The sequence below is a fragment of the Camelus ferus genome, chromosome 10 (assembly GCF_009834535.1).
Source record: "Camelus ferus isolate YT-003-E chromosome 10, BCGSAC_Cfer_1.0, whole genome shotgun sequence".
NCBI lineage: Eukaryota > Metazoa > Chordata > Mammalia > Artiodactyla > Camelidae > Camelus > Camelus ferus.
The window spans coordinates 46400171-46416571 of NC_045705.1; the positions used below are offsets into that span (position 1 = coordinate 46400171).

At 33.2% G+C, this 16401-nt stretch overlaps 1 protein-coding gene across 8 annotated transcripts in view; it reads right to left on the reverse strand.

Moving 5' to 3' along the window:
• The window catches only part of NUCB2 (nucleobindin 2), a 32000-nt gene that overhangs the window by 3909 nt on the left and 11690 nt on the right, over positions 1–16401 (reverse strand). For all 8 annotated transcript variants that reach the window (XM_006195137.3, XM_014568024.2, XM_014568023.2 and 5 more), the window contains 8 exons: positions 12703–12846; positions 12026–12133; positions 8211–8337; positions 3107–3210; positions 1481–1666; positions 1186–1276; positions 527–585; positions 345–437 (listed from right to left, as the gene is read on the reverse strand). In XM_006195137.3, coding sequence (XP_006195199.1) covers positions 345–437; positions 527–585; positions 1186–1276; positions 1481–1666; positions 3107–3210; positions 8211–8337; positions 12026–12133; positions 12703–12846 — 912 coding nt within the window. The remainder of the gene's footprint in view (positions 1–344; positions 438–526; positions 586–1185; positions 1277–1480; positions 1667–3106; positions 3211–8210; positions 8338–12025; positions 12134–12702; positions 12847–16401) is intronic.

Genomic DNA, 16401 nt, shown 5'->3' on the forward strand with positions numbered 1-16401 from the left:
TAGCAAAAACTAATACAGCATTTAAAATATCAAATAATGGCTACTTTATTTTTTACTTCTAAAAGAATGTTTTACAGCATTATTTCATGTACATTTTTTAAAATCATGATTTTGAGGAATAGCATTGGAAATGCCATTGGAAAAGCATCCTAACCTTTTTAAATATTTTAAAGTAGTTACAAATAATTTTATTTACATTAAGGGAATCTACTGACTATTCTGGATCAAAAGTGCAAAACCCAATTAAATACCTAGTCTATATATTTATTTTCTACTTTATGGTAAGATTTATTGCAAGAACTTGAATAATCCATAGAAGTAACAGATAAACTTTAAAAACATACCTCATTCATTACATGTTCCCTCATTCTAAGCCTTTCTTCCTCCATTTCTACCATATCATCCTCTTCATTTTTGGGGTCGTATACTTTCTCCAACTAAAAAGAAAATTTTAAAACCAACATAAAGGAAAGGAAGATTATAGAAAGGAAATAGAGGAAAAGCATTGAATAATGAGTTCATTTACCTCTTTAGTAAATAGGGCTTCTAATTCTTGTTCATCTAGAAAGCCATCACTATTGACATCTAAAGTTTAAAAGTTATAAATGCAAAAACTGAATTTAATATCTTAGAAAATAGATAATTAAAATGTAACTAATTATAAATGGTTTACAGAAGTATTACAAGAAGCACCAACATGTTACAGAAAAAGGCTTCTTTCTTTTTTATGAAGCCTCAAATCAGTCCAACTGATAACAATTCACTTATTCATAATTCATAATAGTTTTTAAGAAAAATGTATATCTTAACCAATTTTTTCCCAAGAAATATAAAGTAAAACAATATGCCATAAGATTAAAAGTAAATTTTAATATTATACCATAAAGTCTGTTAGATATAACCTAGCTAGTCACTGAAATACCTTCATTTGACAGAGATATTTGTTATAAGTCATATAAAGACTAAAAGTAACAGCAGGTATAAAGACACTGCTTCTGACCTAAAATATTTTATACTGTAGACCAGCAAGAAAAACTATTATACTACCCTAGAGAAAAACTCTATAAACATTTACCATCAATAAGATTCAATTAGCAAAGCTTGGCAGAAATCAATTAAGAGTGAAGCATCTATAATTTGTCAAACAGAAGAAATAGATATTAATATTTATATCAAATCTGTCACCATGTAATTTGAAAAATGTCTTGGGGTCAAAGTCATTAGGATCCAATCCATCAGCCTCTTCCCACACCTCTTTTAGTTGATCTTTGCTTCCCTGTGAGTCAATTAAAAAAAAAAAAATCAAAACAAACTATAAGCTATGTAAATTGACTTAAAATAAAATATAAAATTGAGAAACTTCATAGAATTAAAAATCAAGATATTAAGCTTATAATTAATAACCTATGATAAAATTCTATTGTCTGGTACAAAGAAGTATCTTCATCTAATTACGGTTTTTTTAAGTCATAATTCTTACTGGATGATTAACTTTGGGATGATTTTCATGCTTTTTCTTCATTTCTTCAAATTTAGATTCTTCTTCTTTTCTCTTTTCTTCATTTAGTGTTTTTAAATATTCTCTCCTTTCATGTTCCTTCATCATTTCATATTTTTTAAATTCTTCATGTCGAGCCTTATCATAGTGTTCCAGATCACTTGTAGCCTATAATGCAATATTTAAAGTAAATAAGATGTGCTTGAAAAATATAAATAAAGGCTTTCTTGCATATTGCATACTCTCTAACAGAAGGTTGTATGAGGGGGCCAAAAAATCCTTGTCTCCTGTGTTAAATTCTACCCTTTCACTTTAGTCATGATCATTACTAGTGATGTAGGCAACCAAAGAAACTAAAGGTTCAAGGCTAGCTTCAACTTTAGGAAGTTCCTCATAAGCAAATAACATATAAATTTATTTTAAAAAGAAGAAAAAGGAAGGGATTGTATCAAATCTGTACAGGGTGGAAAACTAGAATGGTTTCTAACCAATTAACTAAATCTAATAACACCCACGCTAGAACATCCTAGTTTGCTAACTTCCTACAGTACAACATGAGAGTCTACAAATTATTATCTAAAATTCCTAAGAAATTTAGTAATGTGTTTCAGAACTTTCTAGATTTCAGAAAGGACATATGGTATATACGCCATATTATGTAACACCCCTGAAGAGTCTGTAATCAAACAGATTAGTACTTCCTTATCAGCAATCTCACTCCTGGGCATATATCCAGATGGGACTTTAATTCAAAAAGATACATGCACCCAAATGTTCACACCAGCACTGTTTACAATAGCCAAGACATGGAAACAACCTAAATGTCCATTGACAGATGAATGGATAAAGAAGTTGTGGTATATTTATACAATGGAATACTATTCAGCCATAAAAAATTAAAAATGCTATTTGCAGCAACATGGATGGACTTGGAGACTGTCATTCTAAATAAAGCAAGCCAGAAAGAAAAAAAAAATACTATATGATAGTACTTAAATGTGGAATCTAAAAAAAAAAACAAATGAACTTATTTACATAACAGAGACTCACAGACATAGAGAACAAACTTATGGTTACCAGGGGAAGTGGGGTGGGAAGGGATAAATTGGGAGTTCAAGATTTGCAGATACTAACTACTGTATTTAAAATAGATTAACAACAAGTTTATACTGTATAGCACAGGGAACTATATTCAATATCTTGTAGTAACCTATAATGAAAAAGAATATGAAAATGAATATATGTATGTACATGTATGACTATTACACTGTATACCAGAAACTGACAAAACTGTAAACTGACTATATTTCAATTTAAAAAACTATGAATACTCACAGTAAGTAAGCTAAGTAAAAACTATAAATAGCCTTATTGTAATTCAAGCCAGGTTTTTGTTTTTACAGTGTTTTGGATTTTGGAGTTGTCAGTAAGGGATTACAGACCTGTATGTCCACATTGCTATCTGTACTAATAAGGGTTAAGCTATCTCCCTTTAAAGACATTCTGGAGTGTATATAACAGTTATGCTATCACTTCATAGAATTTACTTGTCAAATTACAAAACCTCAAGGGCATGACAAAGACAACATATTTTAGAATTATTCTCACCGCTTTGATTAACATATCTAAATCTGTAGATTCAAACTTGTCAGGATTCAGGTGATTTAGGTGATCAAATTGTTTTAGAAGAGCATGGTGGTCTATGCCTGTATCTGAAAGGAAATGAGAAAACTGTCAATGATAAATTACTAGAAGTTAGAAACATTAATATAAATGATACATAAGAATAAGTATTTATATTTATCCCTATAGGATTTTATAAGAAAATTCAAAGTTTTAGTTTAAGAGTTCATAATTTCTTTTAGACTACTATACATATTGTTATTCTAGGCAAAGGTAATGTCTCTGAATTCTAAAATGGAATACAATTTAATATGTACATTTTAATGTTATTTCTAGAGAGACTAGTTGACTATTAGTATAATTTACAGTAAAAACTGTTTCATTGTTGTAAAATTACCAAGTTTTCTACTTTTAATTGGATAAACTCTAATATACTGCCCTCATCAAAGATCTAAGTAGAATTTCTAAAAGGAATTGCTCTAAAATTTGCGTGAAGAAACTCTTTGCATGCTGCTCTAATAAGTCCTTATGGAACAATAAAAATTTAATTCAGTAAATTCATTTGATTATGATTTATCTTTAAAAAAAGTTGTTTTCTTTGTAAAGAACTTTTAAGAAACAAGCTACAGTGTGCTATTGTTGAATGGGTGAAGCAATTCTGGACTATTTCAGTTGTATTATAGACGAGCAAAATAAGTATATGTTGATTTGTTAGGAGTCAGGGTTCTCACTTAGGAGAAAGGGATATACAAACATGGAAATGGAGGGAGGCAAGAAAGAAATTTGTGGAAATGGATGGGAATTAGTATTATCTGTGTGAACTTATTATTTCTAATATATATACACACACACATACATATATAGATGTATGTTTCACATGTACATGCACGTGTGTACATGTGTGTGCATATGTGTATGTATGTGTGTACAAACATGCATATATTTCCTACCTCTGTCCTATGCAGGTGTCTAGAAGAAAATATTTTCCAGAAGCATTGAGCACACCAAGTGCCAGCCCTTGGTCTGTAATATGATTTCCCACTAAAAAGAACCAGGAATCCTCAGAGAAATGGCTGATTCCAGGGCTGGGGCAGGATACAAGGTACAAGATGAGCCTGGAACATGTTGTTATGCCAGAAAGTAAGAAACTGCTAAATTAGTTCAACTAAGCTTTCACTGAATTCCTAGTATGGCACTGTACTAGGAGTTTTACTTGCGAGGAAAAGATTTGTTATGAGACCTAGACCTAAAGAATATTATCAGTCAGTGAAATACATGAAAAGACGCTTAGCCTCACTCAAAATAGGAGAAATACATATTAAAACTGCACAATTATACCATCTAACAGAATGGCAAAACTCCTAAAGTTTGATGATACTTATAATTAGCAAGGCTATGAGAAATTTATTGCTGGTGGGAATGTGTATTGATGAACCTCGGTGGAGGTGGCAGTATCTATTAAAATTACAAATGCATATACCTTTTGGCTTAGCAATTTCACAGTGGGGAACTTATCCTACAGATAATCTTACATGGATACATGGTGGTATGTGTACAAGAGTGTTCACTAGAAATTACCCAAATATCCATCAACAGGGGTCTGGTTAGGTGGGGAGGGTATAGCTCAAGTGGTAGAGCACATGCTTAGCAGCACAAGGTCCTGGGTTCAATCCCCAGTACCTCCTCTAAAGATAAATAAACAAACCTAATTACCCTCCCCTCAAAAAAGGTTAAAACAATTTTTAATAAAACAGGGGTCTGGTTAAATAAATTATGTTATATCCATATAATGGAAATCTATGCAGCTGTTAAAAAAAAGAGGAAAATGAAGAAGATGGTCTCTGTATTAATACAGAAAGATCTCCAAAATATAGTAGTAAAGGAAAAATACAAGGAACAAAATGTCTATTGCATGTACCTTTTGTATAAAAAGAGAGGAAAAATGAGCACTTTTATTTGTATTTGTTTATATATGAATAAAGAAACTCAAGAAGGATGGTGTTGGGGGCAGTGGGAACTGATAGGGTACAAAAATACTGGGGGGCTTTTTTGTTATATACCTTCTTACACTTGTTTTAAACTATGTGAATGTATTGTCTTGTTTAAAAATTATACCATCTGAAAAAAAATTAAGACCCTGTAAGCCCTTCTTCAAATTGTCAGAAATTTTAATTCATAAATTTTGAATCAATAAGAAAGTATTCATAAGTTTTCTAAGCATATTACAGTTTTCTTTAGGTAATGAAATTCAGTCTCTGTCTTGGAATAAAGGAAATATTGCCAAGGTTAAGGGGATGGAAGTTGTGTAAGGGGAAAGAAATTTCTAACCACCTTAGGTCTGGCTTCAAGGATGGAATTACCTTGTGTGTCTGACCACTTGATGTAGGACGGTATGAGTTAATTTACCTCTCATTGATATCCTTAGTTTCAGGATAATGAGTATTTGGTACTTGTTTTCTAAGTCTATTCACCAGCAGAGGGTTTAACGCTCTACACAGTTTCTCCAATATGATCCACTGACCAGACGTACATGTTTAAAATGCAGATTACTCATCCCCAGAATCAGAATATCTGGAGGTGAGAGCCAGTCATCCCTATTTTAAACTAGCTCTCCAGGTGATTCTTATCCAACCGAAAGTTTAAGAACTGCTATTCCACCCTGAGTAAATGTTCAGATATTTATTGATGACAATGAACCACCCAGATGACCAACCTACAGGGGCATGTCACAAGGACACAGAAGCCAGCTTGAAAAGTCTCTCATTTGCCAAATTTGGCCCCTTGACTTTGATTCATAATTAGAAAATCCATTCCAAGACAATAAAGGAATTCAGTTATGTTGTCAACTGTTGCTTTTATGGTTTTATTTTTACATTTAAATCTTTATTTATCTAAGCACCAACCTGATGTATATGAGATATGAATCTAACTGTATGTACCTTTTTCCAAATGGCTATCCAACTGTATTAAGACCACTTATTTTAAAAATATTATCTATCCCACTAATAATAAGGTACCACCTTTAACTCAAACTAAATTCCATATGTATTTAATTATATTTCTGGAATTTATATTCTGTTCCACTGGTCTCTCTATTTATATGCCAAAACCATAGAGTTCCAGTGAGTGAGGCTTAGTGATACATTTTAATATCTAATACATCTAGTCCTTTACTATTCTTTTTTTTTCAGAGGTATGTCACTTTTCTTGCCTGTTTCCCTCTTCATGTGGACTTTAAAATTAACATGACTAGTACCAGGGGGAAAAAGTACATCTTTATATTTGGATCATGTTAAATTTACAAATTAACAAAAGGGAGAACTGACATGTTTATAACGTTGAGTCTGTGTATCAAAAAGATGTTATGTCTTCCCATTTTTTTCAAGTCTAGTTTTGTGTCCTTCAGGAGTGTTTTAAAGTTTTTCTCTGTAAGTCTTGCACATTTCTGAATAGGTTTATTCTGGGCATTTTATCTTTGTTGGTATTGTAAATGGAATCTTTTCCTCCATTATACCTTCTAACTGGCTGTTGTTGGGACATATGAAAAATACTAATTTCTGTATATTATCTACCTTGCTGATTTTGCTGTTGTATATACTAAGTTTTTCAACAAGTTACTTTGGGTTTCTCAAGTGTATACTTTCCAGTGTTATAATTATATCATCTGCAAATACAGATGGTTTTAGCACCTACTTTCTAATTATTTTACCTCCAATTTTTTCATTTGCATAATTGTTTCGGCTAGTACCTCTAGTATTAATTAGTAGAGATGACAGCAAGCATCTTTGTTTTGTTCCTGATTTTAGTTAGAATACATATTTGTGTTTCCTTAATAAGTATGTGTAGCTGAGTTGGACATATCTAATCATGTTACAGAAGTATCTATTGATTATTATTTTATTACTTTTTTAAAATTAAGAAGAGGTGTTAAATTTTGTCAAATGCCTTTTCTGGATATATGGAGATGATCATATGAACTATGAGATCACTTTCTTTAGGATATCTTCTCATTTCAAGAACTCTGCTTCATAGCTATTTAATCTTCTCATAGTCTAAAATTGAAAGAATGGAGCAGGGGATGAATAGGCAGAGCACAGAGGATTTTTAGGACAGTGAAACTACTCTGTATGATACTATAATGGTAGATACATGTCATTATAAATTTGTCTAAACCCACAGAATGTACAAGATCAAAAGTGAACTCTAATATAAACTATGGATTTGGGGTGATTTTGATGTGTCAGTGTAGGTTCAGTTATAACAAATGTACCACTCTGGTGGGAGATGTTGGTGTTGGGGGAGGCTGTGAATGTTTGGGAACAGGTGATGTATGGGAAATCTCTGTATCTTCCCCTCCATCTTACTGTGAACCTTATATTGCTCCAAATTTTTTTCTTAATTTAAAAATACACAAATTTCAAAGATTGATTCCAATTTATTACTTGTCTTTTGACTTTACGATTTCTTTTGTCACAACAGAATTTTTTTCTTCTTATATCTATTCATATGATAACTTATAGTATTAGACTTCCTAAAACTAAGTCAATATTGCATTCCTGAAATAAATACACTTGCTATGATAGAGTATTCTTTTATTGTTCAACAATTTTGGTTTTGGCATCAATTTACAACAAGAGTGTGGAAGTTTCCTTCTTCATCTATGCTCTGGAATACTTTAAATAGCACTGACAATCGGCTTTTTAATTTTTTGATGGAATTCCCTTTGACACTGTCTGAACCTAGTGTTTATGAGGCGCTAGTTCGAACAATGTTTCTATTTCATCTATGGAAACTGTTCTAATTAAATTTTCTCTGTTTCCTTTTGGTTGGCTTTGATGTTATTTTTCCTCTTTTAAGTCAGTAGGTTAATTCATTACTTTTCATTCTTCGTTTTTATTGATATAATTACTTAAGGCTAATCATTTTGATTTTTGAATGATGTGACTATATAACCTATTTTAAAAATTAAATTTTAAAAAATTAAGAGAAGCCATATCAATACTAGCATTAAATTTTGACTAGAGGAACATAGTAAACTGACCTCAAAAACCACATATTGAAATTTTCCTACCTTTTCTTTAGCACTTACCTTGAAGGGAATCCAATTTCGCTTTAATCAGCATTCTCAACCTTGCCACTTCTTGCCTTTTCAGTTCATCAAGTTTTGTCCTCACATGGTGACTCACTAAATCCAGCTCTTTGCTTAGCCTCCCACTCTGTTAACAAAGTTAATAAATTAATTTTATCTATTCTACTGCATATTTAGACAAGACACAGTATATTTAAAGTAGGGTTATAATAAAGTAGTGTTAAATACTTTTGACTAATTTAGATAAATTTGATATTACAAACAGCATTTATTTCAGAAGATATTCAGTTTGTAACTCTAAAATCAAGATGTCTAAAAGCCTTATGATTTAGAAAAGCATAATTAAAGCACAAAGAAGAAACTCAAAGGGTAACTTAAATTCTAAAATGGTGCAACCACTTTGGAAGACAATTTGCAATTCCTCAAATAGTTAAACATGGAGTTACCACATGACCCTGCAATTCCATTCCTAGGTGTAGACCTAAAAGAGTTGAAACATATGTTCACATAAAGTCTTGTATATGAATGTTCATAGCAGCATTATTCATACTAGCCAAAAAAAGGAGAAATAACCCAAATGTCCATCAACTGATGAATTGATAAAATATGGAATAGCCATGCTGCAGAATATTATTTAGCCAATAAAAGGAGTGGACATACTGATACATGCTACAACATGATGAACATTAAAAATATTAAGTCAAAGAAGCCAGGCACAAAAGGCCATATTTTGTATGACTCCATTTATATGAAATTTCCAGAACAGACAAATCCATAGAGATAGAAAGTAGCTTAATGGTTGCCAGGGGCTGAGGAGAGAGAAGAAAGGGGGAATGATTGCTTAGTGGGTATAGGGATTCTTTGGCAGGGAAATAAAACTTCTCTAAAATTAGATTGTGGTGATGGTTAAAGTAACTTGGCCTCCTTAATAGTCATTCCATGTATAAATAGCTTTTCAGAATTCATCTTTCTTAGCTTGTCTCCTTTGATTACTTTTTTCACAGATGAGTAATCAGATACACATTTCAAAATTTAAGAAACAAAACAGCCAGTGGTTTACTTTCTCTTGTTTATAAATTCACCTACCATCACAAACTGCAAATCTAACTAGCAATCAGGCACACAAATCCTTCAGGACTGAGTCAAGAGGGCCTGCTGAGGAAGGGAAGGAAGAGAAATCCCATAAAGGACACCAAGAGAGAATGTTCAGAGAGGGAGAAGGAGAGCTGGGAGAATATGCAGAAGCAAAAAGAGCAGTGCAATTTCAAGGAGCAAATGGTCATTACAAAACAATGGTTCTCAAGTGTGGTCCCCAGGTGGAGGCAGCAGCATCACCTGGGAACTTCAGAAATGCAGGCCCTAGACTTACTGTATCAGAAAGTCTGCAGAAAGGGCCCAGAAGTCTGTTCTAACAATTTAAAATCTGAGAACCACTGAGATAAAATAAAGGAGTCCAGGAAGAAGAGGAATAAAAAGTGCTCACTAGATTCAGTAATTAAGAAGTCACTGACACCATTCACAAAAGTACATTCAGGGGGAGGGTATAGCTCAGTGCAGGGTGCATGCCTAGCATGCACAAGGTCCTGGGTTCAATCCCCAGTACCTCCATTAAAATAGATAGATAGATAGATAGATAGATAGATAGATAGATAGATAGATAGACTGACCGACCAACCGACCTAATTACCTCCACCCCAAAAAATGAAAAACAAAAACAAATAAACAAAAGTACATTCAGGGAAGTGGAGCAGGCAGAGCCATAATCTTTCTAGTTAGCAATGTTTGGTAAGTAAAGAAATGTGGTATGATTTCCCTTTCAAAACGTTTAGCTGAAAAGGAAAAAACAACTTCTAACTTTTTTTTCCCAGTTTTTCCTGAGACAAGAATCTTTGCGGAGCTATCTGTAATGATTTCATTGGCTTGGGTTTTATGGTCTATTTTTACTCCTCTTTTTTTCCCTGTTGAATAACTGTTAAACTTACATCATTTTGTCTCCCCCCCTTCCAACCCCACTAGGGAATAGGAATTGACTGTGAAAGGACGACAGTAATAAAAGAATTCCTACACCAAAGACAAGCTTGTTGTCTTCTTTTCCCTGATTATCTCTATATATTAACTCCCATTACCCACATTTTCTATTATCCCCCAATTAATACTCAATCCTAACTTAAGTAAATAAGAGACACTGAAAGTTCTACATTAAATACAATTTATCCCAGGAAATTAGGTCAAATGAATTTTTTGGAAACAAGATTATTCTCAAGACAATTCAGGGGATTGATGGAATTATGCTAAGTCAAATAAGTCAGACAGAGAAAGACAAACACTGCATGACACATGTGGAATCTAAAAAAAACGAAACAAGCAAACCTACCAAACAAAACAAAACCAGACATAGATACAGAGAACAGGTTGGTAGTTGCCAGAGTGAAAGGAGGTTGGGGATTATAAAATGGGTGATGGGGATCAAGAGGTACAAATGTCCAGATATAAAATAAATAAGTCATGGGGATGTAATATACAGCATGAGGAATATAGTCAATATTATTGTATTAGCTTTGTAGGGTAGCAGATGGTTACTAGACTTATTGTGGTGGTCATTTCACAATATATACAAATGTCCGATTGCTATGGTGTACACATGAAACTAACATAATATTGCATGTCAAATATACTTCAATTAAAAAAAGACAATTCAGGGGAATTACTGGCATAATGCTGTTACCTTTCTTCCAGAACAGTTCACAGCCTCCAAGAGAAGAGCTAAAATCTACACAGAGGTTCTGATAGTTGCCACAACCTGAGGTGGGTCAGACTTTCAAAGGGGCCCACACTAGGGACAGAGACTAAAATAAGAAGTATGTTTGACCCAGAAAGTTCCCTTCAAAGTTCTCTAATTGTGATTCTGGATACAGGTGAGATAATTTTTTAGGAAAGTTAAAACCAGATAAATAAAAATAACATAAGCATATCAACAAAACTGTATGAAGAGGTATAACTGAAGGTTTAAAATTAAGTCATTGGAAATTTCTTTACTGCTGACTCAGTATTAACCCAACTAAATGAGTTCAATGCCCTTACAAGATGGACTTTGAAAGACTCTCTCATGTCAGATCTTGTTTTTACACCCTCCTTTCTTTACTATGAGTACTAAGGAGATGTCTAGGGCTAGGGAAACGTCTAATAAATGGAGTTCTTAGGACAGAGGCAAATAATTAAACCTCCCCTATTGAGGTAAGATATGGCCCATTCCCACTTTTATTAATCTAGACCTGATTAAAACAGCAGAACTAAACCTATTCTAAACCTTTGAATAGCTTCCTGCTGTCCTCACTTCATGATTCAAGCCCCTTAACATGATGTACAAGGCCCTCTGTCACCTAGCCCATGACTCTTTCAAGCTCATCTTTTAGCCAGTCATGACCTCCACTTCCCAGTCTAGGTTCCAGCAACAGTTACTACTTCCACATTCCTATATATCTCCTGACTCTGTACTCTTGCACCTTAGCCTAGGATGCCTCCCAGTCATTCTCCTTTTCTCAGCCACATCTTTAAGCATGGGCATAATATCTACCAGGATGAAAGACTTCCTACCTTTCCCCTCTGCTTCATACTGAATTAGGTGTCCATCCTCTTTGTCTCCAATATATATTATACACTCATCATATATTCATCTTAATAATCTTTTTCTAGATATTAGTCTCCCTCGAGGCTTCTTTAAGGGCTGAGAATGAGTCTCATCCTTGTAATTCCAGTACTTAGCTCAGTGTCCGGCATGCTCAAATGTTTGTTAAATAATATTTAATTACATTTACCTTTATATCCTCTATGTCTGCTTTCTGGAGCTTTTCTCTGAAATGACTATCTGTTTCCAGCACATCGATCACTTGCTTGAGGTATTCATCATAATAAAGTCCAGTATCCTTCAAATTAAGAAACAAACAATAACTCTCCTGAAAGTTTTTCCTCCCCTGTATCTAAAGATCTCAACCCTAAGAGAAAAAAAAAAAAAAAAAAAGTCTAGCAAAATGGCATTGAGACATACCTACTTTGATGGTTTGGACGAAGTTAAAAGCTGTATTTCTCAAATGAAGAGAGTTGTATCAGAACCAATATCATGTTTTACTCTTACATAAAGGTACATTTTTTCTCTATGGCTTAGACAATGAAGATTCAACCAATAAGACTAATAGGTTTTACCCCATTGTCACCTGTCTCTCCTCATTGCTATCTGTCTCTCCTTTGAATATAATACAATGTTTTCTTAGCTGGTTATAAAAATATTGGAAATATAGCATGATTAATTCTTCTATGCACTATCTAATATCCTAACCACATTAAATAAACATTGCCTAATATTAAACATGTGCCAATACTCTTTTCACTGCTATTTCAGAAATAATTCCTAAATGTCCAATTCTGTAAGTAAAACATATTGGCAATATTTTAGTTAAAATTCTTCCCACAAGGTTATCTTTATCATTTCACTTACTGGTGGTTCTATCTTTGCACTGTCCACAGGCTGAGTATTTTTCACTTTTGTCTTGTCTATGTCTATAGGCACAGCTTCAAGAGCAGTAAGTACACATGTAATGAAGAGAAAACAATATTGTAGCAGTATGGTCCTCCACTTCATCTGAAATAAAGGTATAATTATATTAAGTCCTAAAAAAAGTTTTCAAACTATATATACATGCATTCCTAATACTACATTAATAATATATTCAATTTCAGGAAGTTTAATTCAACAAGAATTCTAGGAAAGGGGTTAAAATAGATTATAACTTATCAAAAATAATGCTTAAAACAGACCACTAAGAAAATCAAGGGAGTAATGCTCTTCAGCTAAAATTAAAAAGGCAAGTAAATAAAATTTAAAAATCTAAAAAGGCAAGTAAACAAAATTTTAAAGTCTAAACTGCTTATATAGTATAACAAAACATTTGGTTAATTATAAAAGCTTTAAATAAAGATGGTAATGAGGAACTCAAATTTTAAAAAAATGAACAGCCCAAATTTAAGTTAGGAAGAAGCAAGGGTAAACTATATATTTTTTCCTCAAATAAAATACAAAAGAGCCAAAATGATTCCTGGACATAATATTTAAATTAGCTTTAATCTAATTTTGAAAATAAGTTGCTTTATGAACATAAGCTGATTAAGAGACAAATAACTAGCTACAAATATTCTCTTAACCTTGCTAAACATTATTTTATCATAGCCAACAATCATTTGCTAAAATTCTTTTTGGTTAATAATTTTTCAAATAAATAGGTCAATAAAATATCAAGCAGGATATAACAAAGTTAAAGCAAAAGAGGAGCAAACATTGATGGTCCCACAATATTATTCAAATCTTGCTCATTCAGTTTTTACTTCATAAGTTTTTTGTAGCTCCAGAGGATCTACTACAAGAATTAGAATGAATAAAAAGCTCATACTTAATTGACTCTATACATATAGATTGATGTTAGGATTCAAGTCAAAAGTAATGGTCTGACCATCAATCTGGAATACGCATTATTTAATTCAGAGGCTCCCAAATTTAGCTGGCAATTGACTTTTTTTTAAGTAACCTGTTTTTATCCACAAAACACAATTTGGAAGAGTGGATTGCCTCATTTACACCACAACCCTAGGTAGTGCATAGAACAGTAACTCATTTTACAGATGAAGAAATTTCTAATTGAATCAATTCACTCAGAGTATTGTCTGGCATTAACACAATCACTAGAATCTACATTTTAGTGCTTTTTCTAGTATATCAATTTTTCAGCCTCTTTATTGAGCTATAATTCACAGGCCATAAAACTTATCCATTGAAAGTATGGGATTTGACTATTCCACAAAGATGCACTCAAATTTTAGTTCTCAAACTTGAAGGATAAAATCACCTGGGAGCTTGTCAGAAATGCAAATTCTCAGGTTGTACCCAAGACCTCTGGAATCAGAATCTCTGGGGTGGGTCCCCAGAATTTGTTTTAACAAACATTCCAGGTGAATCCTACATATGTATGCTCAAGACCAGGATTCACTCTTCTCTAGGACACTAGTTCTTCAACACAATTATAAGCATGTTTTATAATGAAATGTTTGGGAGATGCTGGCTCAATGAAGATAAACAGGTTTCTATTTCACAAGACTTTCAGAACTTGTGATGGGCTACTATGCATTACAAATCTCTAATACAAGGATGGTTTGTTTCCCCACAGAATCTTTTCCCAACCACGGATCACCTCCTCTTCCCACAATTATTTTTTAGGACAACAAAGGTTTATCTCTCATTCACGCTTCATGCCCATTGCAGGTATATGTTTTGTTTTTGCTTTTTTGAGATATAATTTACATGCTATAAAACTTACCCTTTTAAAATTATACAATTCAGTGGTTTTTAGTATATTCTCCATACTGTGCAATTATCACCATTACCCAATTTTAGAACATTTTCATCACTCCAAAAAGAAACCCCCTAATCATTAGCAGTCACTCCCCATTCTCTTATTCTCTGGGTCTCTGGTAACTATTAATCTACCTTCACTCAGTCTGGATAGATTTGCTTACTCTGGACATTTCATATAAATGGAATCATACAACATGTGGCCTTTCACACCTGGCTTTTTTCATTTAGCATTATGTTTTCAAGGTACAAGCATGTTGTAATATGAAGTAGCACTTCATCCTTTCTCATAGCTGAATAGATATTCCATTGTATGGATATTTCACATTTTGTTTATCAATTCATCAGGTGATGGACATTTGGGTTATTGCTACTTTTTAGGCTAGCAGGAATAATGCTATTATGAACATGTGTATTCAGGTAATCGTGTTAGCATGTTGTGAATTCTTTCGGCATTATACCTAAGAGTAGAATTGTTGGGTCAATTCCGTAACTCCATGTTTAATTTTTTGAGGAACTGCCAAACTATTTTCCATAGCAGCCCCCATTTCCCATCACCACCAGCAATATATGAGGGTTGCAATTTTTCCATATCCTCACCAGCATGTGCTATTGTCTATCTTTTTATTATAGCCGACATCCTGGGTGTGAAGTGGTATGCCACTGATTTTGATTTGCATTTCACTGGCTGAGTGATGAGCATCTTTTCAAGTATTATCTACACCTGTTACCTTATAAAAAATAATTTAAAAGTATCACTGAGTTAGTTGTTTTAAAAATATCATTGAGTTAGCTGAGTTTTTTAAAAAAAAACTGAATTGAAACTTTTGTTTACCTTTGCAAGTGCTGTATGCCATTGTAAACAGGCTGACCAAATGACCATTAAAAAACCTAAGAGTTTTCAGTGTAATCATGGCTGAAAAGCCCAAGTTATGACTTAACTGCTCAAGTCAATTCTGATGTCTTCTACTCACACTTCTGGAGCTTATTGAGTCTCCATGGCTCCTGGCATGTATGGTTTTCAAATAATTAGAAAATGAATTAACTGCTAAATTATTGAATAGTCTATGATGAGCATGTGGAAAGTCAGCTCAGTGATATACCTCAGAAAGTTCATTTTGCAGATCCCATCAGGAGCTGTGATTATCGCTTGATGTGGTCAATCCACAGTTTAAAAGAGTCTTTCACACAGACTCCTCCCCTCCACCTTGCGTTCATCTGCAAGGTCCCTTAGGCTCTCCTTCTCTCACCAGACAACACACATACACATTAACAAGTAGTTCTATCTTAGCAGCTGGCAGCTATGTCACATATTTTGAAATATGTTCTTTTTTTAAAATAGTGTCCACCTTTACTTCAATACACAGTAGAAGCCTGAGAGTAATAAAAATAAACGATGTTAAATCCAATCTTGGAAGTGGAATCCCTTTACCAATTTGTCACTTCTGCTGTCTCACTCTTCTTTCAAGTCTACCACAAAAATGAAGAGAGTCAAGGAAGAGTATGTTGTATATATGAATGTGTCAGTGTGTATGTCCTGACAGCATCTCAGAGTGACAAAGTGACAAGAAGTCTCCAGGCATCTACTCTAAAACACTGACTGAATGTATGGTTCATAAACATTTAACTGGGTCCCAAGCTTATTACAAATAACAATAGAAACCACCTACTGAGTGTTTACTGTGTACCAAGAAGTATGTTAAACATTTTTATTACATTAATTTAATTACTACAATGACCCTGTGAAATAAATATTATTATCTCCATTTTAAAGTATAGGAAACTGAGACATAT